The sequence below is a fragment of the Pezoporus wallicus genome, unplaced genomic scaffold (assembly GCF_028554395.1).
Source record: "Pezoporus wallicus isolate ANWC-B61680 ecotype Strahan unplaced genomic scaffold, APGP_CSIRO_Pwel_v1 contig_3952, whole genome shotgun sequence".
Lineage (NCBI taxonomy): Eukaryota > Metazoa > Chordata > Aves > Psittaciformes > Psittacidae > Pezoporus > Pezoporus wallicus.
Window position 1 is genome coordinate 7,322,223 of NW_026635034.1, and position 27,585 is coordinate 7,349,807.

A 27,585-nucleotide genomic window follows, 5' to 3' on the forward strand; every position below is an offset into this window, starting at 1 on the left:
GATCGTTGCTGAAAGCAGAGCTTGTCACAATTGCATTTTTCTCTGGAACTTGCTGTAAAACACCAGCTATTCTTCACCTCCCACACTGTAATCATGCTTGCTGGTGCCGGTGAGCCGAGAAGGGCTGGTTAATGTACTGGCTTCCCTCTAGAGAGTGAAAAGCCCCTCTGGCACCTGCGACGGGCAACAACACTTCACCATGAGGCAGCGGGTGCTGGTGCCATGCAGGGCTCCAGCTGCAGCCGTTGAGTGCTTAGGGAAGGACAGGCTGATGCACAACTGTTTCTTTTTCTTGAAAATGTTCCCTTTCACCACATCACTGGTTTAAAGCCAATCCTGTTACCCCTTTTCACCTGCCAGCTCTCTTAGCTGCTGTGGGACACAGTGGGGATTGCATCTGCTGCAGAGCTGCAAGGGACCTGTCTGCCCTTTTTCTTACTTGCACAGGTAAGGACAGCTCAAATTGCCTCATGAGGGATGTGCAGCTGACAGGAGGGCTCAGGAGATGAGGACAGGCCAGGGGCAGCCCACAGCCATGAACCTTAGTAAGGTATGGGGAAGCACCCTGGTTACCAAGCCGCCCTTTGCCAGTGCTGTCATCTCCACCAAGGGGCTGCGGTAAGGCTGGAAGACCTCACCGTGTGCTCAGAGGTGGGATAGGACACTAAGGCTGATCTCACAGGAAGGGCAGGTTTGTTTTGCCTTGTTGCATGCTTTTCATGGCAGTAAAAACAGAAACCAGGGATGTCTCCCAGGACAGGAGCTTGGGGCATCAGCATCTCCCTGAGCCCTGGTCCTTGTTGTCCCTTTCATGGTAAATACAGCCTGCGCCACCTCCAGTCACTCCTCCTCACCAGTTGAGGACGCCGTGGCCTCCCCATTCCATCCTGGATATTTCCTCCAGCCCTCTTGATGCCATGTTCTAGCACGGCATCAAAATGAAAGAGTTAAGTAAAATGTTAATGCTTGGAGAATTTCTGTGCCTTATGTACAATCAATAGTGCTGCTAGTCACTGCTGAACATTTTCTATCCTTTTGTGCTCAAAGCTGTTGTTAAAGCTTCACAAGACATTAGTCACTCCTTGTAACTTGTGCCTGGTCCAGGTTTTGCCTTTGGGTTTGATTCTGGAAGCAGTCTGAGCCCGCAAGGGTTCATTCAAAAGCAGCCGCTTCCTCTGAGCCAGATTTCACTAGCTGGGTTGGGGAGGTGGTGTCCCTGCTTTACTGCAGAAACCATTGCATCTTTTAGGATTTTAGGATGTCATTCTATTCTGTTCCATTCTAATCTATTCTATTTCATGAAATAGAGAAAAGGAGAAAAAAACAGCAGTGTCTGTGCTGATCTCCCTCCAGCGCTGTGCCCATGGCTTCTCCCCAGGCACCGGCAGCCCCTCCACAGCACTGCCTGTGAGGAGAGCACGAGGCCGGCGCCTCTGGGAGCGCGGGGTACGTGAACGCCGTCTTTAAAAGCTACCGTGAGGAAACACTCAGCGGAGGGCGGCAAGGGAGGCCGCTGGGCCGCCTCCGGGCCAGACCCCCTTCCTGCTGCGTTTCACTTCCCGCCGTGCCGCCCAAGGCGTCGAAGCCGCACATGGAGCCGCGGTAACTCGTGCCGAGGGACCAGATCTTCGCACTGAGGGAAACAAACCCGGGGCGCTTTTTCCGCTGCGTGAGGTAAGGCAGAGCCAAAGGCGGGCGCCGAGCTGCAGAGCCAGAGGCACCCGGACCTGCCCCTGCCCCAGCCCCTGCCGTGGGGGCACCGCAGCCCTTGGCTCCGGCAGCGGAGGACTGAGGAGAAGGAAGGGGGGTGCCGGTCCCGCCGCCGAGAGGGGCTTGTGCGGGCACTGAGGCCCCACCGTGAGGGTCCCGGTCCCGGTCCCGCTCCCCCGCCCCGCTCCCCGCGCTCCCAGGGCGCGTGAGCTGGCGGCGGGCGGCGATTGGCTGCGAGGAGCACCCCGGGGGCCGCCGGGCCGCGGCCGCCCGCCGAGCGCCATTCACGGCGCTGCCCGCCCGCACGCGCCGAGCCTCATTCACAAAAAAAAGACCCAACTTCATTCATAAAAGCGGCGGCGGGGCCCGGCGCGCTGGGGGCGGTTCGGGGGCCGCCGCTGCTGCCCCGCGGCTCGGGGCGCTCCGCCCGGTGTGCATCGCGGTGCTGAAGGGCTTCCCGGCGGGAGCGAGCGGGGCTGACGCCGCCGGCGCTGCCCCCAGTTCATCTTCAGATAGCGGGGCTGCTCCTGACGGCCGGAGGAGCGGCGCAGCGCAGCGCGGGGATGCTCTCCGCCTCCGGGGCAGCCGGCGGTGGGAATGCCGAGGGCTGGGCACCTCACTGCGCTCTTCCCGGTCTGCGTTGGCGATCGTAGCTCCCTCTTCTTCTGCTTTGCGTGGAAAATGCTTGAGCTTTTGCTGCAGCCAGGACTCCGCGATTGACGATGCTCCGACTGTGAGTCCTCAGAGCTAGGTGGGATTTAGTGCCTGGTGCGAGGCAGAAATGAAGGCAAGTTTGGATAGTGGCTCTTCGGCTTAAGCTGCTGTACCACTGATGTGCTTTCCTGCGTGCTGCTTTTCTTACTGTTTGCAAAATACCAGATGTCCATTCAGTTTTAAACCTTGTCCATTGAAGAGAATAAACCACTCAAGAGGGAGTCAGTAACAACATCCACTAGGTTTCTGTTTTTAAAATTGTTTGACTTTCCTGGTTTCCATATAATTTATCTACAAGAGCCAATTTATGCAAGACTATCCAGTTACAGACCTGCCAAGGCTATGAGAGAACGCAGCCAGCACAGCCTCGGTGGACACGTCCTGTATGTAGGGTTATTCCGATATCCAGGAATGCTGCACAGAGCTAAGTATAGCCGATTCAGGAATGACTCGATAACATCCCTTGATGAAGGTACGCAAAATACATCTTTAAATATTAAAGGTTCTTCCTCCTCTTCCCATTCTTCATCACCTAATTTACTGGCGGAAGATGTCTCCTTGGGGCCACAGGACACCTGCAGCACCCTGTGCACACTGATCCCCCGCATGGCTAACATTAAACTTGCCAACCCGTCAAATCTGCCGGGGCTGAAAAGCTTCTGTTTGGGAATGAAAGAGGTGCCAAGGATTAAACTCACGGAGTGCGTTACCATCCCAAGCAGCCCAACCTCGCCTGAGATCAGCTGCCTGTCGGCCTCTTACCCACAGCCTGGCCTGGACAAGTTGGCCCTAATCCCAAAGGCAGCGGGTGACTGTGCCGTGCGGGGAGCAGAGGAGGCTGCTCCCGTGGGCAGGCAGGACAGGAGCCTTGCACACAGCCGTGAAAGCGTGGGGGAGCCGGGAACAACCTACAGCGTGCGGGTGAGTACTTCTCATGGGGTTTCCATTCTCTGACAGGGCAAACTGCTCAGGTGGCTGCAGGGTGACCTCCGTGTTTCCAATCCTGAAGTCAGTGCCCCAAAACACTGACTTCTCCCATGTATTTCCCGTTTCTTGGTGTATGTAGGGCTGTGGTGTCTAACAGAGGGAGTTAAAAGGACCACAGGCACTCCCAGAGGTAATACAACATCCATTTCCAAAACACTATCTTTAGACTCTCTGAGGAGTAGCTGAGCTGCAATTCAAACAGGGGTTACTCTGGCCTGAAATGCATATTGGAGGGAGAAGGAGGCCCATGAAAAGGGCTTCCCATCCCTTACAGAGCAGCTCCCAGGCACTAGGTGCAGGCTGGTCCATGTCACGGTCATTTGTCATGGAGGGTGTGGGAGACATGCTGGGCCCACTGCTGCTGCTCGCAGCATCTCTCCCCCATGCCTCATGCCCTCGGAGTTGAACAGGCAGGATCCCAAAGCTGCCCTCCTCTGAAGCTGTAGGGCTGATTTTCTTGGTAATGATGATGTACAGAAACCCCTCCATATTTCTGCAGAAGACACCCTGAAATAGCCTTTCCTGGTATTTGTCGTGTTGTGAGCCAGGGTTGATGGGTATCATCTTCTAATTAGCAGTCAGTGGCTGAGAGGAGACTGCTTTTGCTCCCTCCACACCTGCCACACCTGGCAGCTTTCTCATTTTCTTTTCCTCTGCTTTTCTATGGCCAAACCTCACCATTTGGTAGTCTTTGCTTCCTTCTCTGTGCTCTGAATCTCTGACCCTGTACATTTTAGTGCTTATGTTTCACCTGTCAAAAGCAATCCCAGGCAAAACCTGCCTGCTGCTTGCATGGAGGGAGCCAGTGCAGACCATGGGGAAATAGCAGAGAAAGCAGTCTAAACCTGCTTCAGAAATACTGATGTAATGGCTGGTCTGGCCAAGAGCTCCTGCAGCTCTCATAGTCCTCATGCCTGTCTCTGGCTACAAGGAGGACCTCAGGAATGAGCTGTACAGGGGGTTATTAACCAACATCTGTTTCTCCTGGTGGGCTGCAGGCAGAGTGGTAAGAGTATGTGTGTGTGTAAGCTCTGTTTGGTGTAAAAGAGGTATCAAAATGTGTCAGCAGGAGTAAAATAGCTATAAGACTTGCAAAATCTGTGTTTCCTTTGTGATGTTTCACAAGCAGGAAAGCCTAAAGAAAGGTGCAAGGCCAAGAAGAATCAGTCACTTTCCAAATGCAGCAGGAGGGCACACAAGCCAGAGGAGGGAAGAGTTACCTGGGGAAATAGCTGTGTTCACCTTTCCCCAGGCAGGAATGAGATGTCTGCCTGGCATCCAGCAGTGATAGCACAGCTGGTTTGATGGGATGTTGGCTGAAAAGTGATGGTGTCCCAGCATGGCACCAGCTGCTGTGAGTGGAGCCACAGGAAGCCTGGAACATTCACCTGGGATGCAGCAGGTGGAGGGAGGAGAAGCACAATATGTATGTTCTCTTTAAATTCTAGTACTAATGTGAGCAGCTGAGGTTTTGACACCAGCAAACTGCTAAGACAGATGAATGAGCATGTACGCTGTGGCTTAAGGTGGCAGTTGAAGGGGCCACTGCATCTCCAGGTGCTGCACTCTCGGCCTGTGCTGGTGGATGGTGTTGTGATCTGTGCTGCCAATGCAGTGCAGCTCATGAGTAAGACCTTGAGGTACCTATAGAGATTCAAGTACTGGAATGCTAATGCCAGAGGCACACTTAAAGGATTCAGTTTTTGACAAGGGGAAGAGATGATGAAACCCAGGGGGAATTTCCCAGGTTTCTGTTTGTGGCCCAGTGCCGAGAGCAAGAAGCACCGAGGTGTCACCCACTGGGGAGCACGTGAGCAAGAAAGAAGAAAAAAAGAGAAAGACTTGATGGGAAGGTTATATGAAATGGGGAAGGGCTCATCACCTCCTGCTGCTCCCCAGGTTCTATTTCATAGAATCACAGAATGGTTTGGGTTGGAAGGGACCTTAAAGCTCATCCAGTTCCAACCCCCTGCCATGGACAGGGACACCTTCCACTAGACTAGGTTGCTTCAAGCCCTGTCCAGCCTGGCCTTGAACACTGCCAGGGATGGGGTAGCCACAGCTTCTATGGGCACCCTGTGCCAGGGTCTCATCACCCTCATAGTGAGTTTGTAGTATGTTTTTTTTGGAATCAGCCCATTTCACTGGGAATGTCTCTGAGGAGCCTCCCAGCACAAACAGGATGTTTTCCTGCATCTCCCCTCTACTGTTGCTCCTGCGTCTGTGTGCCTGCAAGAGCCAGCCCCAGGAGAGCTGCAACAGCATTGCTGATGTGTCCTGCCCAATCTCTTGTTTGTTTTTTTCAACTTTTAATTACAAGCAGGTTGGTAAATATGCAGCCTGGGGGTTTGGGGGCTTCAGCATCAGAGCATGGGCAAGGTGCTCATTTCCCCAGGGACCACGAGGCTTCCCTGGGAGCTGGTGATGAAGCCTCAGAAGGGTTGGGAAGCAGCTAAGGGCACAGGGCTGCAGCATGGTGGCTGGAACATGGTGCAGGGGGAAGGTCTTGCCTGGAGGCAAAGAGGGGCTGAGACATTGAGGGGCTGGGCAACTGTGGGAGCTGCTTCCAGTTCTTACCCCATGGCCTTTGCCCTTCTTTCTGTGGCATTTGGAGATGCCTCCTATCCCTGTGAAGCTTCTTGTGCCCTGTTAAGGTATGGGATGGTTGGGATCTCCACAGAGACCATTTTACAAGGAAAGTCAGGTCCATATTACACGGACTGCTGCTGCCAGAAATCTTTGGCCTTAAAAGCTTAATTGGAGTCTGAAGAGGATTTGACACTTATGTGGAGAGGATCCACAGTTATTTTAGAGTCAATAATATGGTGAAGTAATGAAATGCCTTAAGGCAGAAGCTGGAGTTGAGGCAGGGATTGTCTTTCTGGGGTTGATATAGGAAGGTGATGCAGGGGGAAATCAGCTTTGGCCGTGTGATTGGTGGTGACAGGGCACCTGTGTCAGAGCTGTGTGTCACTTGGGCTCTGGTGAGGAAGCCAAGACACATATTGGCAGCTGTTCCCTGAGATGCTCATCAGAATAACAGAGAGCCTGAGTCTTAATACTTCAGTAAGAGCCTGGGCAGCTCTGATGCCCCACACTGTTACCTTTCAAAACATACTTTGTGTGCAGTTTGCTGCCGGATTTACAAGATGGATATTTACCTTGTCCTTGTTCATGTTCTACCTGCTACATGCCTTCCCACAGCACTGCCTTCCGGAGCTCAGGTTGTCTCTAAGCAGTGCCCATAACAGCCACAGCACTCATGTCTCCTGCCAGTGTTCCTTATAGCTGTGACAAACCTGAGGAATATTGCAAGAATCACTTACCCTTGAGCCTCTCACTGCAAGACAGACACTGAGGTGCTGGAGCAGTCCAGAGAAGGGCAATGAAACTAGTAGAGGGTCTGGAGCACAAGTGTGATGAGGAGCAGCTGAGGGAACTGGGGTTGTTTATTCTGGTGAAAAGGAGGCTCAGGTGAGACCTTGTTGCTCTCTACAAGTACCTGAAAGGAGGCTGTAGTGAGGTGTGCTTTGGTCTTTTCTCCCTATTAACATGTGACAGGACAAGAAGAAATGGCCTCGAGTTGCACCAGGGGAGGTTTAGATTAGGTATCAGGAAACTTTTTTCATGGGCAGGGTTGCCAAGCATTGGGACAGGCTGTCCAGGGAAGTGGTGGAGTCAACATCTCTGGAGGCATTTAAAAGACGTAAAAAATCAGGTAGATGTGGCACTTAGGGACACTGTTTAGTGCTGGACTTGGCAGTGCTGGGTTAGTGATTGGACTAAATGATCTTAAAGGTCTTTTCCAACCTAAATGATTCTCTGATTCTGTGATTCCTGTGGGTGAATCACTGGCTGTCATTCAAGCTGGAGCCACTAAGTGTGTTATGGCAGGGAATGAAATGAGATGTGGGTCCGGATTAGAGGGTGCCTGAAAAGCTTATTCACATGGGCTCTGCCTAGTGCCTTCACATCTCCTCCCACACAGTCCCTCATCCTGTTTGTCGTCACTCTCCATCATCTCTTGTAAATGGATGTGAAAAGATGTGTGCATCTTCAGTAACCACCCTGCTCTCCCCCACGTGGGGAAACAGCAGCCAGCCCCAGATCACCCTTTGGATACAAACACCAAGAGATGAAGCAGACCCTGGTGCTGATGCCCTCCCCAGCCTTGTGCAGGGAGACAGGGGACAGCTTTGCCCATGTTGCAGTTAGAGGAGCAGTTCCCCTTCCAGCAGGGCCATTGAGTCTCTCCTGTCCTTCTTGAGAGCTGTTGCTCGTCCTGGCAGGAGCTTTTGATCCTGCTGCCAGCAGATCAGTGGGTCCAGCATCCGGTTTCATTGGCCACGTCAAGTTTTCAGCACTCAGCTTATTTCAGTGCTGGCATTTTATTTTATCATAGGTAGCTGAATTGCTGAATTCTGCAGTTGTATCTGTGCTTGTTGTCCTGGGCAGGTTACAGCACCCTTGTGCCTGTGTCCAGCTTCCCCAGCTTTCCTCAGCAGCTCATTGAAGCCAAGTTGTGCTCCCTCTTTGGAAGGTGAAGCCCCTCCTTGGACACCACCTCTGAACCCTCGGTATCTCTATCACCATGTCACAAAGACAATCAGCAGACAGCTTAGGCTGGGGCAAGGGCTGTGCCCTGCTGCGGCTTCCCCTCCTGGAGTACTGGGCACACGAGAAGTCTCTGAGACTGGCATTGTCCTTGTCTGCTGCCTTCCCCTTTCTTTCCTATGCCACTTGTCAGACTCAGCTATGGAGGGGTTAATCTTTTCCTTGTTTATTTGTTAATCATTTTTTCTCCCTTGGAGACTGTTTTTTTGAATAGGCTTCTGGTACCCCATTGTCCTTTTATGTGCTCCATGGGCTCCTCTGCAGCTCTGTGACCCTGACTTCCTCTGCCTCAGTCCCGCAGGTCCCCCTGCCCCGGGCTCTGCTGGTTCTCTGTACCCTGCTGCTGAGATGTGACGGTTCAGCCATTACTAACCGTGCTGGTTGGGATAACCAACAGCAGCTAAAATAAATGAGGGATGCAGCAAGGTGCCATGTTAATGCACTTCCCTACTCAGGCTTTTAAAGACAAAAAAAAAGGTCTTTTGTGAATCATTGATAAGTTCAGCTTCACTCAGGGTCACTTATGCAAAAACCTAATATTGATTTTTCATCTTTGCTTAGAGTAGCTTCCCACGCATCTGTTCAGGATGCAGTGGGGACTCACTTACCAGCGTATGACTCACCTACTCCTCTGAATCTTCCTTTTTTCAAGGATAGAGGAGCAACCAACTAGCTCACAGGATGTTTGACCTCATACCATAGGATCAGAGGTCACCACTGTGCTACAAGCTGAGGCTCTAGACATTTGCGCATTTGCTTTGTTCCCGTTAAGCAGGAATATCTTTAACAAGTAAGAGAGATCTCAAAGTCATTAAATGTTCATTAGCGAAGCAGTTCTGCTAACCCTTCAGATTCTTATTGATGTCCTTCCAGGTCTCTGACCTAATTCTGGAGTTCTCCCAGGGGTTACATTGCTATCTGGAAGGAAACCAAAACAGGGATAATACAATTGTTGTGGAATCCCTGCTTGACTGCACACATAATGTTCTCTTTTTAACATACGCATTCGTTTCTGAGTGTCTCCAAAGCTGAAAGAGATACCCAAATCCACCCCCCTCTGAATGGCCCAGCAGAAAAATCAATTCACAGGCAAAGTGAGGCAGAGGAGGTAAATATGGTACCTTTCCTCTGTCTATTCAGAGCAAGAGGACCTGCATGGCCCTGCCTGGGATTTCCCAGTTGTCTGCTGTATCCCAGAGGCTTTGACTTCGTCACTGCAGCCCATGGGCACTGTGCGAGCACTGCAGGATGCTCCTGAAGTCCCTTTTCCCTCTGGGAGAATTCACTGTGGAAGAGGGGCATGCAGAGAGACCCAGACCTCTGCCAGCCTTGTGAAATGGGGAGATGTCTGAGTGCTTCAACAGCAAAGAGACGGATATCAACAGATATGCTGAAGGAATTAGGAATACATTTTGGGAGAGGTAAACTCAGTGGATAGACATATCCCAGCACACTTTGTTGAAATGAAAGTGTTCCATAAGTTAGTATATAACATCAAAGGAGTCTGTGGGCTGACATGCCATCACATTCTTGATGTTTCTGAAAATTAGACTTATGCAGATCCCAAACAAGTACAGAAAAAGCCTTCAGCTCTGTCCCATGCAACAGAAATGTGGGAGTCAGCCTCTAATTTCAAGCAGGTCAGTTAATAGTGCAGGCTCTTAAGAGCTGTTGCTATGAGCTGCAATTGCAGCTCTACTTCCTTCATCTTCTGCAGAGGTTATTTGTCATCAGACATGCAGCAGCATGGAGCCAGTGGTTTTCTTCATGCCTAGTAATGCCTCCCACTGCTCTGAAGGGACATTCAGCTCTTCAGCACAGGGGCTCCGAGTGTATTGGCCTCGCGCGGCTTCCAGAGGCCCTCTGCTCCCCGGGGGGAATTTCTCTCTAATGTGCATGTATTCCTTCCAGCTCAGTGCCACAGGCTGATCACTGAGAATAAGCAGAATTGGAAAAAAGAATGATTGGATTTTGTGTCCCCAGCAGGCTTTACCTTTTTTTTATGCTTCGTTGTTGAAACCACTGGTATCTTTATTGCTCTTCTCTACACTTTTCAGTAAATAAAGCTATTTAGGAAGCAACCTTAGGATGGCTGATTTGATTTTCCATTTAGACTGTGGTTCTGCATATACTTAGTGGACTAAAATCACATTTGTTTCCTTCTGTAGCCTCCTCTTACCTTTATGCTAGATATTAACAAAGCCCTTTCTCTGTGTCTCTGCTCTCCCTAGTACATGGGCTGCATTGAAGTGCTGCAGTCAATGAGGTCCCTGGACTTTGGCACACGAACGCAAGTCACCAGGTAGGTGGTATCAAACTAAAATCCAGCCCAAGAATGAAAAAGCTGAGTGCTAATTTTTGTATGAAGCCAAGGGTGCACGCCAAGCTCTGAGACACTTTGAATAGCAGTTTCATGTTTTGGTTTTTTTTTGGTTTTTTTTTTGTCCCAAGCGATGATTTGAATTATTTGATCATTACAATAGGCTTTTTGCACTGGAAAAGGAATTGTTTCAGCCACAGACCTTATTTCGCTCTCACTTCTTGTTCTGGATGCAGCAAGCCTCCCCCTGCAGCCTCACCACAGCGCAGGCATCCCCAGCTAGTTGGGTACTGGCAGCAGCCAGTCCATGCACCTGGGCTCAGCACTGCCCGCACAGCTCACCCAAGGCACAGGGTGGCCAAGACAGCGAGCCTGGGTGCTCACAAGCCTCCCAGCCACTCTGCTTCACACCTGATACAGAAAGTGCCATCTGTCCCCCAATCCAGCAAGGTCCTCTAGTGAGTTTTTATCAGATGTTATGACATTGCTTGACCCCATCTGCACCAAGGCCAGTGGAGTCACAAGGAAAACATGTTGAAATACAGCCATTACTGCAGGCCTAACTTTCCAGCCTGCAAATCAGAAAAAGATGAATGTTTCACTCTCAGCTACAACTGAATATGGTTTAAATATGAGATATTTTGTGGTCTTTAGTGAAGTTTGCAACTTCTGTTGCAGATTGCTGCTGTCTCTAGATTATCAGTATGTGCACTCAGGGGGCTGCTGAAATGTCCTGTCAGGAGCAAAAAAGCCCAGTTTTATTTTTATGTTGATCCTTGTTAAGTCTGTCAGTGAAGGAGTGTGTAAGTTACCAAAATAAGCATCCTCTTTCCATCTTGGAGCGCTGCGTGTGGCTGGGACGTACTTACAGTCCAGCAGCCAGGACTAGTGCTCTGTTGGGCAGCCCCAGCAACCACCCAGCACCTCCAAAGGATTTTTGGAGGGGTGGGTGAGTGCAGAGTATTTTGGCCTGGCTTTAGACATGTTCCCTCCTCCCCTCAGCTATTTTTCTGGCATGGTTCATGCTGAGGATGCCAGGAGTGTGGTTGAGGCTTCCTGCGCCTGCCCAACTCTTCCTTCATGCTGGTGGATGATTTACAGATGCTCTTTTGCTTCCTCAAGTGTTTGTATCAAAGAAACTGTGGTTAAAGGAAAGGAACATGAAGAGATAAGTGTTACTTTGCTACCTATTGGCTCCCAGACTTACCAGCTAAAAGGAAGAAACAGAAAAAAATTGATTCCTTAAATGCCTGTATACTGCACTTGAAAGCTGCCCGATTTGTTTTGTATTTAAAATCAGTGGTTGTTGACATTTACAATCAGCATAAGCACACACTCACCCAGTTCCTGCATTTGTATATGGAGAAGTGCCTAGATACAAATCTCCTTCCCTCAGCCTGGGTGTTTACCGATCAAAAAGAGCCATGTAGTACGCTTACCCAAAGCCATCAGCCTGGAGCATTCAGACAAAGCCACTGTTTTCTTCAACAGCCTCAGCGAGGTGATCTCCTGATTGCAAGACACAGAAGTATGTATTAGATGGTCTGTCTGGACAATAACGAGTATGAATTACTGTGTGACAAGAGCTTGCCACCTTAAATTTGGCCCAAATTAGCAAGGTTTTGTTAACGAGAGCTATGTGAAAACTTAACAATGGAAATATTTCCATCATCTAAAAAATATGCCAGTGCTGACCTTAATGGGCTGTTTTGTGCACGAGAAATTCAAAACTTAAACTGTTTGCAAACTGAATGCTGAAGTGCTGAGCTCATGCATGCAAACTTTAAGGTTTGATCGATTACAAGCTGACTGGAGCGAAGATAACACTGCTTATTCCCCTATTGTTCTCCCAGGGGAGTCAGTTTATAGACGGCATGCACAATGCACCAACCACAGAGTTACTGGAAATGATCCCATTTTAATCATCTGTGTTACTTGTACTGGGGGTAAAAAATATTTTTACTCCAATGGCATTTCACTAAACAAAGAGGCATCTTCTGTTTTAAAGTGATGTAGAAAAGGTCTCTGATTATGTCTGCTCCCTGCCTTGCTCTATGTGTATGTGCCTTCTTAGTCTCCTGATCTTTAAAATTAAAGATATTATTTACCTACCCCTTATGAATGTTGGAAAGATCAACAAACTCCTGCTTGCCAAAGTGCCGTGAGTGAGGAGTCAAAAGAGATGAGCATGGAGGATTTATGTTCTGGTTTCTTGCTGGACTTGCATTTCCAGTTGCTTACCAGGCACAGGGGTGGGGAAGGCAGAAAACAGCCTCTCCAGTGCTATGAATGACCATGGGGTGCAGAGATACTGTATGGCCATCAGGCGGAATGACTGCAGCATAGCAAGGGAAGGGCCCAGGCGCTGAAGTGCTTTTCATCCTCAGCCCTCATGGCTGTGAGGTGAGGAGGCTGGCACAGGAGATTTCACTGCAGCAGGTTTCCCTTCCAGCTCTGCCATTGCCTGCCTGTGACCCAACTCACATGCTCTTAGGACATCCCTCCCATTTTGCAGAAACTTGTGATTTCAGATTCCATGTAGATAACAAGAGTAACATCTAGAAATCACAATGAGGGTAACAGGTTCCTCTGCTCGAAAGGCTTTGTTATATTTTTGGAATGGTTTCCCATAAATGGGCTTTGCTTGGTGTCCTCAGTACAAAATGTATTTGGGCTTGTTCTGTGATAGGTCCTGTCTTTGCTGGGATGTGCACTTCCCTTGTCCAGCCTTTCAGCTCTTTTCCTCTTACACATCTCCCATTTCTGTTAAAACAAGCTTATTATTAGTCACTCTATTTGGGCATTTGTGGGAAAAGGGATTCTGTATCTCAGATAAGGGCATAAACTTGAAAATGGTTGGGCACTGAAGGGCGAAGGGCATCTGAAATGTGCTGCTGGGGTGGGCTGGTGGAAGAAGGCTGACTTTGTTTGGAAGATTAATTTCAACTTTGTTGAGCCACACAATCCCTTTCTGTTAGATAGTGTAGGCAGAGCCCTAGATGCTTAAAAGCAAATCTTCAACAGCATGCTTCCTTGCTTACATCAGCCCATCTCTCTTCTTTTACTCTCATTTGGGGGAACAATGAACAAAGTGGCTCACTGTTACTGCCAGTGTGGCTCTCTCCCGCATGTGCACGCTTGGGGAGGAGTAGGGAGGAGCGTTGGCTGCAGGTTTCACTGCAGAGGTGCAGACCCAGAGTAAACCTGTAAACTGTACGGGTGAGCTGATCTGAACACTTATGGATGCCAAAAATGGGGCTGTCCTTGTCGCTCCCTCCTGCCCCAGAGCTTGCTGAGCCCTTGCCAAGCATCTGCATCCTGGCCGGGTGGCTGCTGTGAACCAGCAGGCAGAGGGAGCAGTGCCCTGCGGGGCTGAGGGGCTGCATCAGGGGCTTTTGGCAGAAAGCGAGAATTCCCTGTGCTGTTGGCTCCCACAGCACCCAGCCATGTAGGGGCTGTGACACTGTCTTGCTTCAGTACCTCCTGCCCAGGAACCGGGGAGCTGCTTACAGCTGTGTGCTCAGGAGTCTCCATGTCCCAGTCAAAAAGAGGTGTTCCTGTTTCCCCATCCCACCTCCTGGATCCCATAGAGGTGTCCCCAGGGAACTGTGCCAGCCTGGATCCTCACTGAACTGGTGCCCAGCAGAATAGCCCTTGGGAAACTCCCCCTGCAATGGATGGGCATCTGCTGGGGCCAGGAGTGGGACCTCTGGCTCTGCAGTAGGTCTGCTGCTGGTGACAGCCCAGGGACCAACGTGCTTCAGAGGAATATTCTTCAGGATGGTGAAGAGAACCCTTCCATTCACTACGGAAAGTGAAAACTGTGTCAATGAAACAATGGCCAGTTTATGTAATTGTGTGGGCCCTGCAGGACTGACTGACAGGGCCTCTACTTCAAATGGCAGAAGATGCCTGAGGAGTTGAGGAGCAGGGTTTCCTTTGCCTTAAACTACAAGAACTATTTAAATTCCTCACAGCTCTCCCGATTCAGTGTGTGGCTCCCAGGGTCGGAAAGAGCTGCTGCACAGTCTGCAAGTGGAGCTATCTCATTCAGGGCAATTTAAAAGGAAAACAAATAAAAATCCCAAGTTTTTTGTTTTGGGGTGAATGACGAGGATAAAAGAAAGAAAAAGCAGCAACATGACTGGAATAACTGCTACTGCCTCAGATTTGGAAGATATCAAAGGGACAAGCAAATGCCAGAACCCATAAGGTTGCCCATTCATCCAGGAGCAAGGCGATTAACTATGTCAGCCTCGCACAGGTATATGCTATGATGCAGATCTAAAAGCAGAGACTTGCCTGAGCAACTGTTTGAAAGTGAATGCTGTAAGAATGAATTAATAGAGGTTTTCCAGCAAGAAGGCACAGATTCTATATAAATCCTATTCCAATTTGTTGTAGATGTATCCAGAGTTTTTTTTCTTCCTCATGTACCAGTTTCTGCTTCAGGTCTGCCTGCCCCGTGGAAATGACTGAAGGTCAGGAGTGTAGCAGCAAACTGCTTGCTTTTCACACCTTTAAGGTTAGATCACCTGGAAGACCAGGCAGAGGTACGCTGCAAGAAATGTCTGTGAGAAGGTGTTTTCCCCTGCCAAAAAGAAACTATTAAGTAGAAACAATTTGCCTGCTTCTTGGTTTCTGTTTGGAGGACAAGTGCTTCAGAGCGTGGTGAAGTGGGCAGTCACTGGCTTGTACAAGAATGGGCTCCGATGCTGGCAACTTTGCCTGCAATTGCTTATTCTACATGGGCTGCCTGAAGTGTGTGAGAATTCATTTGACACCAAAACAGATGACTTCCCTGGTTTTCCAATTTATCTGTATCTGGTTTTCTTTCTAGGTAGAGCTAGACTTATAGGCTCCAAGTAGCCTTAATGTCTTGGCTCTGATTTTAATTTCCTTTAATATTGAATGAGAAGATGAGCTCTCATTTTCCAAGCTGATTGTTGGAATCTGAGAGATCATCCTGCAGGATGCCTTTCCCTTCTTTCTTTATTTTTTTTTTTTTTGAATTTTGGCCTTTCTGCTGGTAACAGCTAAATGAAATGGAAGCTAAACAATAAGGATATCAGGAATTCACTTCAAAACTGTGTTTTCAGCTGTGTAGGAGAAATTGTTTAAAAGGCTGTGTTTCTGACCCACCTTGTGGAGGTCACCATAAGACTCCTCCTCTTCCCTGCTTTTTCACTCAGAACATTTTAATGAAATTTGTATTATTTTACCATGGGTGAGGTCTCCATTCATTTGATAGTCTCCAGGTTGACTTTCTCAGGATGTTCTCTGGAAGGAAGACTTGATGTAGCATCACTGTTTTCAGTGCTTTAAGCACACAGCCCATCAGCATAGCAATATCCGTAGGGCGCTGAGCAGGAGGCAGCAGCGATGCTGTGGTTCACTGGCGCTGTGCTGGCTTTACCTGCTGTCGGATCTGCTCCCTGGGCACGATGCAGGGTCCTGGGCAGACCATGCTCCTCGCTGGGGCACCTTTGTTTCATTGGACATACCTGCCTGGAGCATCCTGCCACTGTGCAGTCTCCTGATATTTTTCAGCCCTTCTGAACCAAACCTCCTCAGGAAATGAAGCTCAGTGGCATGTTCCTCCCATGCACTGATCTGAAAATAGACAAACTTTCCTAACTAGCTTGTTTCTTTATTAGCTGTTTGGATAATAATCCATTAGCTTAAACAAATTAATCCCCTTCCCCTTAAGAACAAAACAAAATCCCAGCCCTTGAAAGCCCAAGTCCTAATTCAGCCATGAGAGAAAGGCTGAGGCTATGGCCTCAAAATGGAATCACCCAGTAAGGGAACCAAAGCCTGAGAGGGTGACTAGGTGATGGTGGTGCAGCAGAGGGAGAGATCCCACGGAGCTGTGGCTCAGAAAGGGATGTCCAGGCAAGGTAAAGGAAATGTGCTAAGCACATCCCAGCCTGTAAGCACCATTTTTCCATTGACTTCAAAACAGTAAGTGTCAGGGAAAGCCTGTGATTGCCAGCAAAAGGTGTTTTTGCAGCAGTTGTGCTAACCTCGATCAGAGCAGTTGAGTGCTCCACTGTATGTCCAGACCAGTCATCTGCATGAGAATGTATCTGAATTTTCTTTGTTCAAGCATGGAAAATAGGTGCAGTGGGCCACTATAGTGTACTGTGTGATTTAGCTGTCTTTGATATAGACCAATAAACACTGAGCGCTTTATGCCTTACCTTTCCGCTTCCCTAACTGAGAGGCGCCTTTAGAGAATAGTGGGTGGCTGGCAAGGACATCTGGTTTGGAAAATACCTGCCAGAGATGGAAAGATATGAACTGAGACCGCAGATGTGAAGAACTGCAGAAGCTCAATTACACTGCCTTTTTTCCCCCCACTTTCTTTCCTCTTTAGGAAAGAGGAACCCCAAGCACCAGAAAGGCAATCAGGACACCCAGCTGAGCACACTCAGCACGCCCCTGCTGCTCTAAATAAGAAGGATTAAGGGAGGGAGGGGATCCTCCCTGCTAAGCAAGAGACCTATCAACTGTACTGAGAAAAAGGATTTGAAGGCATTAGGTTGTTAAGAGTTTCTTGTGCTTAGTTGATGGGTTTTTTAAAGAACAAATTGTCACTAGGTGAAACTGATGTGTTTTATGAAGAAAAAGAATGAACCCAAACCAGGCTGCTGAATCACTGTGTCTTGTTAAATAGGTTGTTTTTTCTTTAACAGTGGGAGGAAAGAGAAAGAAAAACAGCTGTGAAAGACCTTCCAGAAGATTAAAGTGTTTATTAAGTGGGACGATAACAATAAATTGTAGAGTTGCTGGCCCTGTTACAGATGATGCATGTGAAATGATCCCAGAGTTTGTGCTGTGTTTTTCTGTTTGCAGGGAAGCAATAAGCCGGCTGTGTGAAGCTGTGTCAGGTACAAATGGAGCTATAAAAAAGCGGAAGGTAAACACTGTTTTAACTGAACAATTAATTTTCTGTATCTGCTTTTGATAAGTTGGATACCTGATTCCCTAACAGGCTTCAGTCCATGCTGGATATAGTGCACATTGATCCATCTGAACTCAGTATAACATGAAAGCATTTGCAGCAGGGTGTTCAGCCTGCTTGGTTTGGGGCTGAGGACACGTCCTACCCTATTTTCTTCAGGTCTGATGCTTTGGCCGCAGTTCCTGCTCATACCAGCCTATGCAGCGCTCAGTGCTTTACAGGTTTTAGGTTCTGTCTGGTAAAATGTCAGAGGGTTTGTTTAGCAAGAGGGAGCTCATTCACTGGAGGATTTCCTGATTGCTATTTATACACATAAAAAATTAAACACAACTGAAATGGCAGCGTTTAATGGGCAGATCACTTGTTAAGTAACTGGGATGTAATGAGGGCCGACGTCAGTGGCTGCTGTTGGGTTGTGTCCAGTGAAACTTATTGATTCCCTTCTGTAACTGTGGGGCCCGGGAGGAATGAACTTGCTGAAAAATGAATACATGAGAGATTTTCTTGATTTCCTCAGAAACGCTTTATGCCTAGGAAATGAAGCAGAGTTCAGCAGGACAATTACACATTCTGATTTACTGAGACAGCTATAACATTTGGCTTACTGGGATTTTGTTTAAAAACTTTTTTCCCCATTATTGACATAAACCCATGCTTACAAGTGTTGTATTTAAAGCTGATATTTGTTAGAAAATCTGTTTGCATTTGATCAAGCTGTTATCCTTGCTCCACTGAATTTCTCAGATATAGTAAAAACCACTTGATTTTACATGTTTCTGCCCCTGACAGACTCGGCTGACAGCCTCTTTCTTTTTTTCTTTGTTCATAGCCTCCAGTGAAGTTTCTATCTTCTGTACTTGGCAAAAGTAACCTTCAGTTTTCTGGTGTGAATATAAAGCTGACCATTTCAACAAGCAGCCTCACTTTGATTAATGTTGACACTCAGCAGGTAGGATACATATAAATCAGTGTTCTTTTCTCCATGCTCCTGTGTTCTCCTCTTTTCATAGCATCTGAAGAAAAGGCTGGGTGCTTTGAAGGGAAAGCATTATCCTTTAATTGTCTTGTGCTAGTAAAGCTGAATTACGTGATGCCTCTGAATTTAAAAATGAGAGCACTGTGGAGGAATTGGACATGCAGCACATGCCCTTTCTGTTTATGATGGTGTCTTCCATAGGGAGGGATCTTTAAGCACTTGGCAAGCTGTTTCTCTGCCTGTATGGTGCCTAATAAAAAAGTGCTAGTCCTGACAAGTTTCTGAAAAGTCCTAGAGAAAAGAATTTTGATACAAATAGTGAGTCAGAGCTTGGCTTTGGTGTCATTCAAGGCTGTTTTACAGCTGGGTAATATATGTGCATAGGCAGTTATACTATGTGAAGTCTCTGGGCTCCATAGAGATGTGTTCCTGAGAGCCTGGATCTGCCCTGGAACTGGGGTGTGTTCCCTTCTTGGCAGATGAGCTGAGGAGCTTTGTACTGCCCACCTAATTCTGCTGTTGGCTTCAGCTTCCAGCACAATCTTGCCCTGGGCCAGCAGGGTTTCGGTCCAGGTTGGAGCAGGGGACCATCAGGGAGGTGGTTTTGGCTCGCTGGCTCTAAGGAATCACTGCACTGAGCTGATGCCATGCTGAAATGGTAGTGGGGGTTTGCCTGCAGCACAGGGATGCCTTGGACCCCTGTGTTAAGAAGGGTAAGTTTATTGCACCAGGTTTCCCTTCCTTTCAGGTACAGCAGCAAAGGACTTCCCCACAGCAGTTGAAACTGGGGTAGGCAGCTAAAGTATGGACCTTTTAACCTGTTCCTGCTTGTAACAGAGCTCAAAGCTGGACAGATGTCCTTCCAAACACACTGATGTGTCCGGTCACCACACACACGGACATGCAAGACACTGTCTTGAAATTCTTTCTAGGTCTTTCATTAAGAGATCTTTGCAAATGGAAAATCCTGTTTATTCTATTCTTGTGCTGGCACCACATTTAATTGTGTTGACATCTGCATAATCTATTGCACTTGATTTTATACTAAAGAACAGTTTGTCTCCAGAGATGAAATAGTGTTTGAAACCAAGAAAAGTTGATGCCTGCATTGGCTAGTGAAATTTCAATCAGGTAACAGTTTGGTGCTAATGTTGAGAGAGAATATGATCAGAGTATCTGTGGGGTCTGGCTGTAAAAACACCACCATTACACTGAAGTACCAAGCATTTAAATAAAATTGTTGGTAATTTTTAATTAATATCTGAAGACTTTGTAAATGCATGCAGTGTCTCCAGTTATTTCCTTTTCAAGGTCTCATTGAGCTTTGTACAGACCAGAAGTTGGTTGAATTAATTCTAAAAACCCTTTAAGGAAGATTACTCAGGGAATCTAGATATTACTAAGCATGAATGGGCAGTCTCAAAAATATTCCTATTTTTATCTCCTTCCTTCACAAATCATATGTGCATGTATTAATGGATTGGGTTGTCATAAACGTAATTGCCTGCTCTATTAAGATATATGCTCTGCTGTTTGCTAAGTGTGTGGCACGTAAGCATGTTTAACTAGTTTGTCATGCTTTTCAGATTATTGCCAACCATCACATGCAGTCCATCTCATTTGCTTCTGGAGGTGACCCAGTAAGTATTGATTAAAAAGATATACTTCCGCAGGTATAATGAAATTATTATGAGACTGAAAGTACCTGCAGATACTTTGCTTCATCACTTCCTACCCACAAGCACTAACAGAGTACACCACTCTGCTGGATCATGACCAGTAATACAAGAAAACTGAGGAAATGAGACTGGAAAGGAGACATAGAATAGAGACTTAGTGGATCTTTGATAGATTCATAGTTAATTTTCCTGTTGCCAGTCAGCGAGCCTCTGTTCATTCAAAAGCCCTCAGACTTGGGAATCTAGAAATAAGAACACATAAATATAGGAAATGCATCAGTTTGGTGGTCCCTATAATCCACTACATGTCACAAAAGCAGTCAGCACTGGTACCTCTAAATTTTTAGATGAATTTTGAGTCAAACATCTCCTGTGAGACAGATGGGACATAACCTCCTTCCTCCTGCAGATGTGTTTTTCTCCTACTCATGAAGTCACTAATGTTTTCAAGCAAGAGGTTTTCTATTCTCTTCCAAACTTTTTATTGCAATGATTGTAAGCAGGGAATTTGTCATCCATAAACATGCCCTATTCCCTCTTCAAATCTAAGCAAGCTCAGCCCTGCCAGCATTCTGTGTTTCACACTCCATGTGGTATGAGAACATTATTTCTTTAATCAGTTTTGAATTTTCTGCCCTTCAATTTTGCTAAATGTCTCCCTGTTCTCACGTTATGGTACAGGGAAAAGAGGAGGCTCCGGGTCATGCTCTTGGTAACACTGGGGCAGAAGCCAGACCCAGCTTTGGTTGGAAAATGAGATTTGCCCCTTTGAGTTTAGGAGCAGGCAAGGGAAAATAGCTGGGAACTAGCCCTGTGTGGCTGATGGATCTCTAGAGAGCCACGTGGGTGATGTAAGGAGCCCAGCTGCTCTGCTCTGCTCAGAATGATGCTGCTGAAGCTGCCTGAGAACTGGAGCTCTCTGGAGCTGTGGTGGGAAGTGTGGGGAGGGAGCACATGTGCAGGCTCTGTGCTGTCAGTCCTGTACCCAGAGAGGAGGAACAGCACAGGCCTGGTGCTGAAGTGCTACATCCTTAAAGATTGCTTTTAAAGCTTGAGGCATTTTGGAAGTCCAAGAAGTTCAAATTTCACCCTTAGATGCCTGTGCTGTCCTAATACACCACAGTGTATTACAGTCCTTGGGCTTTGCAGGTCCTTCCTGATGTGGATTTCCAGGTAGCTCCAAGTGCTGGCACACTGTTGTGGTGAGCATCACAGTGCTTCATTTCCAAATTTCAGTTCTCTTGATAGTTAAACAATTTAAATATGTCCTTAAGATGACTTGTTTTTGAGGTACGTACCCTGTCCTAGATTCTGGCTGTCTGGTTTGTCTTTATGTAACGTTTCCAGCTTGGAAAATTCAAGGATGTGTTTTCAGACCTCTGCTCAGCAGGTTGGATGACTAATTCTCAGGGCTTGTTTACCTTTTTTAGTAGTTTTTATATTGTTATCCTGCATTGGCTCTCTTTAGTGATTCTGTCAGATCTCAAAGGCTATGCACGGCTGGGTTTCATCAGTGCTTAATGGCAGGACAACCGAGAGATGAGCTTGCACACAGATGTGCTGCAGGACATGGACTTGGTGGTGCAGTTTGTGATACTTTTCTTACTGGGAGAATATATAATAAAACGGAGGTCTGGCTCAGCAGTGGTAACTGTAAGTCCAGTGGCACTTCATGTAAGGGGCAATTTTGGTGGCTTGTTCAGGTAATTTTCCTAAGATTCTCTTTACATTTAAAATGGGAGACCATTTCCACAGGACATGTCTCTCCACCTGCCCCCATGTTCAGTGTCTAAGCGCAGTTCAGTGTTGCTCTGCACTGTTAAGAAGTACCAGTATTCTGCCCAAGAATAAAGCCTACTCTGGCGTTATTTTAAAGCCTAGTCATCCATGCATGTACATAAACATTACAAAGATACAAAAATAGCAGATACTGCTCCAGTTACTTTAGTTTCTAGTACCTCTCTAGATCTAATTAATTTTGAAATTGCATCCTATAATATTTATAAACTTTAAGAAAAACCTGAAAGGAAAAGAAGGGAAATTGAGTTCCTTAAACACATAAGAACTATTTAGTTTTAATGATGTTAACTTTGGAGATTTTAAAAGAATTATTTGGGACAAGTTCTGCTGGCCCTAAGACCTGCCTCTCGTGTCATTCATTGTGAATTATTAAATGATTGCTCTTGTGCATATTGCAAATGGGGGCCTTGTTTCCTGCCAGCTGATTGCATCTTCCCTCAAGAGAGCCATGCCTTTAAGCTGTGAATTGCATTTTCCTCATCCCACCTTAAATATCCAAAATAACAAAATGAATCCTTAATAATTAAAAACATGTTATTCATTACCTCACCATTTTTACTATAACACTGAGTTATCAAGCAACTCCTTGCTATTGCAGTAATTTTTCTATTCCAGTTCCCTTTTTAGTTTGACAGGAAAAATGAGGATTATTTCAATGTTGGCTGGAAAGAGAATGTGAAACAGACAACTGATTATACTGAGGTTGTCTGATCTCAGCAGCAGCCTTGAGATCCAGAGTAATTTAACCTGATTGTAGCCAGTCTAAAATCAGTCAGCAGGAATTGAGGTCAGGTACCTATTGTATTCTGCAGTATTTTAAAGAGCATCTTTTCTCTAAGATGCCTTGAAAACTCAATCTTCATTCTAAAAATCAGGAATATTCTAACTTTTCCCTTGCAGTGTTTTAACACTGTTTTATCTTCCACTGATATTGATAAGGACTAAAAGCTGTGACTGGCAGCCCTAATGCATTACACAGGAGAAGCTTGGAGCTCTATGGAAGCAGCGGAAGAGAGCAGCATTGCCTGCTGATGAGGCACCAGTTGTATTTCTACTCCTTTTGCAGAGTTTGGAATTGAATGCAGAGTTTATTGAAGACCCAAAGAATGCCAGATGGTCTAATGCATTTATTTAAAGGAAAAGATTCCAGGTCAATTACTGTGTCCATAGCTACTGGTGTGTCACTGATCTTTCCCTTAGCCCACTTTGCTAGTACCTCCAGTTGTTTAGCCTGGAAGAAGCATGCTTTTTAAAGCTAAAAGTATATCTCTTTATGCTCAGTTGCTTTGCTGTGCTTGTAGGGTTGTTCATAATGACAATTTTAAAGACATTTGTTGTCTTCTTCCCTAAAGGACACAACAGACTACGTTGCATATGTAGCAAAAGATCCTGTTAATCAGAGAGGTATGGAGACAATTTTCAGATTGTTATACATGTTTATATGATGGCTTTACCTGTACCAAGGAACTGTTTGAGTTTTAAAATAAGAAAACTACTGAACAGTTCAATGTTCTGTACAGTTTCTGACTTCCCTGCATGGATATGGGTGATGGTATGCAGGCTGTGGCTTTAAATGCCATATTCTTTGTGCAACTAAGTGCGAATCTGCATGTCAGCTGTACTAGCTGGTGACCCCATGCAGGGGTAGGAACTCTCCCAAACTGGCTTTGCCTGGCGAGGAAGGGCAGAGCCTGGCAAGTTGCTCTGGGGCAATTTCCAGTTGTGTGAAGGGTAGCAAATGAGCCTCCTCATCTAACCCAGACTTCTGGGTACATTGCTGGAAGGCAGAGTGGGGTTATACACTCAGCTATATTGGAGCTTCTCCCCTCTGGAGGCTAACCTTGGGGATAAAATCTCTTTCCTTCACTCTCATTATTTGCCTACGGTACAAGAAAGACTGGCCTTTGGCTGCTTTCATGCCAAACAGTTCTCAGAACATCACTGCCAATGGCTATGAAGTTGGTAGTGGCACTTCACAGGAGATCTCACTCTGAGGTGCTGTGGATGGCTCAGAAGATTGGGATGTTTTCTGGAGAAGCTGGGCCTTACAGTCTGCTCTGCCTCCTCTCTGTACCTCCATCGCTGCTGTTTTGAAACACTTGGGGCACTCTGCGAGGTCACCAGTATTGAATACTGCTGGTATTGATGCTGGGAGGTATAGAACTCATGTACTGCAGGCAGGGCTGGCAGCTGGCCCAGCACCACCTCATAGTGCTATCTCATGGTGGCTCAGCAGAGGGGAGAGCCCACCTGGGCACAGGGCACTTGCTACTGGAGTGAGTTTCCTGAGGTGGTGTGTGAGAACAAGGACTGATGGAAGGAGCATGGTTTTGTCCTGAGGGAGACCTGCCCCAGGCTGCCAGAGCCACCCATACTTGTGTTTTCCTGCTGTTTCACATGAAAACTGCACACTGGCAGGGCTGCTTCTCTCCCTTGCTTCTGCTTACTGTCAGGCAGGGAGAGAAAAGGAGATACAGGAGCGCTCCATGCAGGAAGCATAAATGGAGAATTTCCTTTATTGAAATATAAGTAGATACTATGATAAAAGAATGCTTAGAGCAATTTCCTTATCAAAAATCTCAGTCTGTATAATGTCCTAAAGCTATCTAGTTGTGCAATTTCATGCCCAGCTCTTCTGTTGTAAGCAAAATAGCGTATGTCTCTCTGGTATAAAGTGTATTTACTTAATTAATGTGTCTCATTGCAGCGTGCCATATACTGGAATGTCCCAATGGAACGGCGCAGGAGGTGATAAACACCATAGGGCAGGCTTTTGAGCTCCGGTTCAGACAGTACCTGAAGAACCCCTCTAGCCTAGTTGCATCTAATGAAAGGTCAGCACATTCTCAGTCACTTAACTGGGGGTTTCATTCTTTTTAGTACTTTTCAGGAAAACAGTATACTCCAAAGACTGATCCATAAGTAAGATGCTTTAGATACGCTTTCTGGGCATATGTTAATTGTAATATGTGCTGTGTGTACACAGTATAATAGACTAAAATTAGCTTATTCCAGTAAACTCCACTGCTGTCTGTGACATCTGTAGAGGTGCACAACAGAATTTAGCTCTAATGTACCTTAGCTAAAACAGCCCTCTCTTAAGTCATGCAAGTAAGCTGAACAAATGTTCAAACTACTCTTCCCAAGTAAGTTCAGCGCAAACACACACAGAACTCAGTCCTGATCCATGCCAAGTTTAAACATGGTGTATTTCTGGAAAGTGTGTGGTGGTGGAAAAAAGCCATTGTAATTCACCTTTCTGCTATTCTGCTCATGTCCTGGCAGCAGCCTCTGATTCCACCAGGTGTGACTTACATCAGCCTCGTGTACACAGCCACTGCTTAGCATTTCAATGTATGAAGCCCTGTCCTCTGCACATCGCTCAAAATATGGTGCCTAGATTAATTTCAGGAGTACGGTTCCCCATCTTACTTACCCTTTTTCTGTTGCACTGGGGATGTAGGTCTTGCTCTAATTTATAGCTCTCCTCACACATTAGACATGCCTATTTTTCTCTGTCTTGTCTTTACTGTAACACCAAATTTGATTGCTTGCCACCTCCCACAAGCAGGTAAAGCCATAATACTGCTTAACCGCATCCTGAGCACCGGGAGTCACTGTGCAGGCGGTGTCCCTGGTACAGTGCCTAACGCAAGACAGCAGAACTGGTTTTATTGCATAACAGCAGCCCCAGCTCCAGTTTATATTTATTTCATTCTACAAGAGTGGTTCTTGCCATTCCACTGCTAATACCGGTCTGTGTTCCTTGGGGACAATAACCAGAGGAAAAGCCTTTCCTGTGAAACTGTGCTAGGTTATGCCACAAGTACATCAGAGTGAGGAGAAATGGAACAGGCTAATTAGATTCCCTCCTTGAGCATGACCTGCAGCCAGCCTTGGAGAACGGTCTTCAGGCACAGAAGCTGAATATTGCTGTGTGAATGAGTCACTCCCTTCCAAACTACTATGAATCACATAATCAAATACTTGCACTGCATATCACATAATCAACTACTTGAACTTTATCTCTTTCCTGCTTGAGGCCTTTTATCCAATTATATTCTGAATTAAGATTTGAGATGAGTTTTTTATTTCGGGACCGGAGACAGTACAGGAAGCACCTAGTTGTTTTGCAGTGTATCAGCTGTACATTTAAACTATCATCATTCTGGTTTAGCTCAAGAAAAACATTGGGTGCTCTCCTTCATGTTTTCTTCCAGCTGAAACAGAACAGTTATATTGATTATAGTTATTAAAATCAGGGTACATTCAGGAAAACTACTTTTTTTTTCTGGTAGCAATATTTGATTTTTTTAAACAGTTGCAGGCTTTTCTAACTAAATGCTATGAGGTTTTCATTTTCTCTTGTAAGTGTTGCCTTCCTCCCCTTTCCCCCTCATTCTCTGGATTTATACAGTTGAGAAAAGAAGCCAGAGGAATTAGTTTTATGGTCTACATTTTTGATACCTTAATGAACGATGTGTTGGCACTCTTCTCTTAACGTTTCAGTAGGTGGCTCTTATATTTTCAAGTCAAAGAAAAGGGATTTGGACTGCCTGTTGCTGAGAAAATGAGTGTACCTCCCTGCACCCCAAACTCTAGTGACTGTGCTGGAGTAGGTCCAGAGAAGGGCAACACAGCTGGTGAAAGGCCTGGAGCACAAATCTGATAAGGAATGGCTGAGGGAACTGGGCATGTTTAGTGTGGAGAAGAGAAAGCTCAGGGGGGACCTTACCATTCTCTACAACTGCCTGAAAGGAGGATGGAGAGAGGAGGTGGCTGGCCTCTTCTCCCGAGTAACAAGTGATAGAACAAGAGGAAATGGCCTCAAGCTGCACCAGGGGAGGTTTAGATTGGATATTAGGAAAAATTTCTTCACCAAGAGGGTGCTTAGGCACTGGAACAGGCTGTCCAGGGCAGTGGTGGAGTCACTGTCCCTGGAAGCATTCAAAAACTGCGTAGACAAGGCCCTTAGTGACATGGTTTAGTGGTGGACTTGCCAGTCCTGGGGTAAAGGTTGGACTTGATGATCAAGGTCTTTTCCAACCTGGTTGATTTTATGATTCCATTTTTAATTCAGGAAGAAGTAAGTGGAAAAATAAAGCTCTGAAAGTTCAGGCCCAAAGCCCTTTACAGCCTCCATATGGCTAATCTGTGTGTTGTGCGATGTGCAAACATTGAGGACACATTTCCTACACTAGAAAGCAGTTGATTACATCAGTCACCTTCCTCCTCCCATCCCCCCATATTTTTTCAGTGAGGCAGCAAATGCTAATGGATCAGCTGGGAATTCACAGGAGAGGGAAGATCATGAATATTACAACGAAATTCCAGGGAAAGAGCCTCCCACCGGTGGAGTATTAGACATGCGAATGAAAGCGCAAACGGACCAAAGGGCTAACTGTTTTACAGCGTGCAAAAAGCAGTATTGCTTGGTAAGTACATCATCTTCTGGGATAACTGTTCACTGCCTGTTACGGGAATGAATAATAAAGTGTTACTGTGGTATGGCATTAACATCAGAACCAGGTCCTGATTATCCTGGGAAAAGGTTTTTTAGGCTAGATTTAATGATGCTTAGTACATAATTGAATCCCAAAGCAGTTTCTGAATATTAACTCGTTTGTCCTTAGAGTACTTTTAGGAGACCAAGTAATATTCCCTTGTTCTCTTGTTAGCTGTGAGAAGAAAATAGATACAGATTAAAATGGCATGTCTGAGAGAACATCTGCAATATCTGGGACCTCCTGGCTCCTAATTCTGAGATCTGCTAAATATTTCACCCTGTCCATTACGCTCTACAACCTATACATACAGC

General features: G+C 46.6%; 1 protein-coding gene across 2 annotated transcripts in view; it reads left to right on the forward strand.

Annotated features, from left to right (window-relative positions):
• Positions 1 to 2,306: 2,306 nt before the first annotated feature.
• Positions 2,307 to 27,585, forward strand: part of SHC4 (SHC adaptor protein 4) — a 31,364-nt gene continuing 6,085 nt past the window's right edge. The window contains exons 1-8 of one of the 2 annotated variants that reach the window (XM_057396923.1): positions 2,307 to 3,345; positions 10,257 to 10,327; positions 17,204 to 17,267; positions 18,142 to 18,261; positions 19,875 to 19,928; positions 23,120 to 23,171; positions 24,475 to 24,601; positions 27,025 to 27,202. In XM_057396923.1, coding sequence (XP_057252906.1) covers positions 2,767 to 3,345; positions 10,257 to 10,327; positions 17,204 to 17,267; positions 18,142 to 18,261; positions 19,875 to 19,928; positions 23,120 to 23,171; positions 24,475 to 24,601; positions 27,025 to 27,202 — 1,245 coding nt within the window. In that variant the 5' untranslated portion in view covers positions 2,307 to 2,766. The remainder of the gene's footprint in view (positions 3,346 to 10,256; positions 10,328 to 17,203; positions 17,268 to 18,141; positions 18,262 to 19,874; positions 19,929 to 23,119; positions 23,172 to 24,474; positions 24,602 to 27,024; positions 27,203 to 27,585) is intronic. The other variant, XM_057396931.1, reaches the window with a different exon arrangement.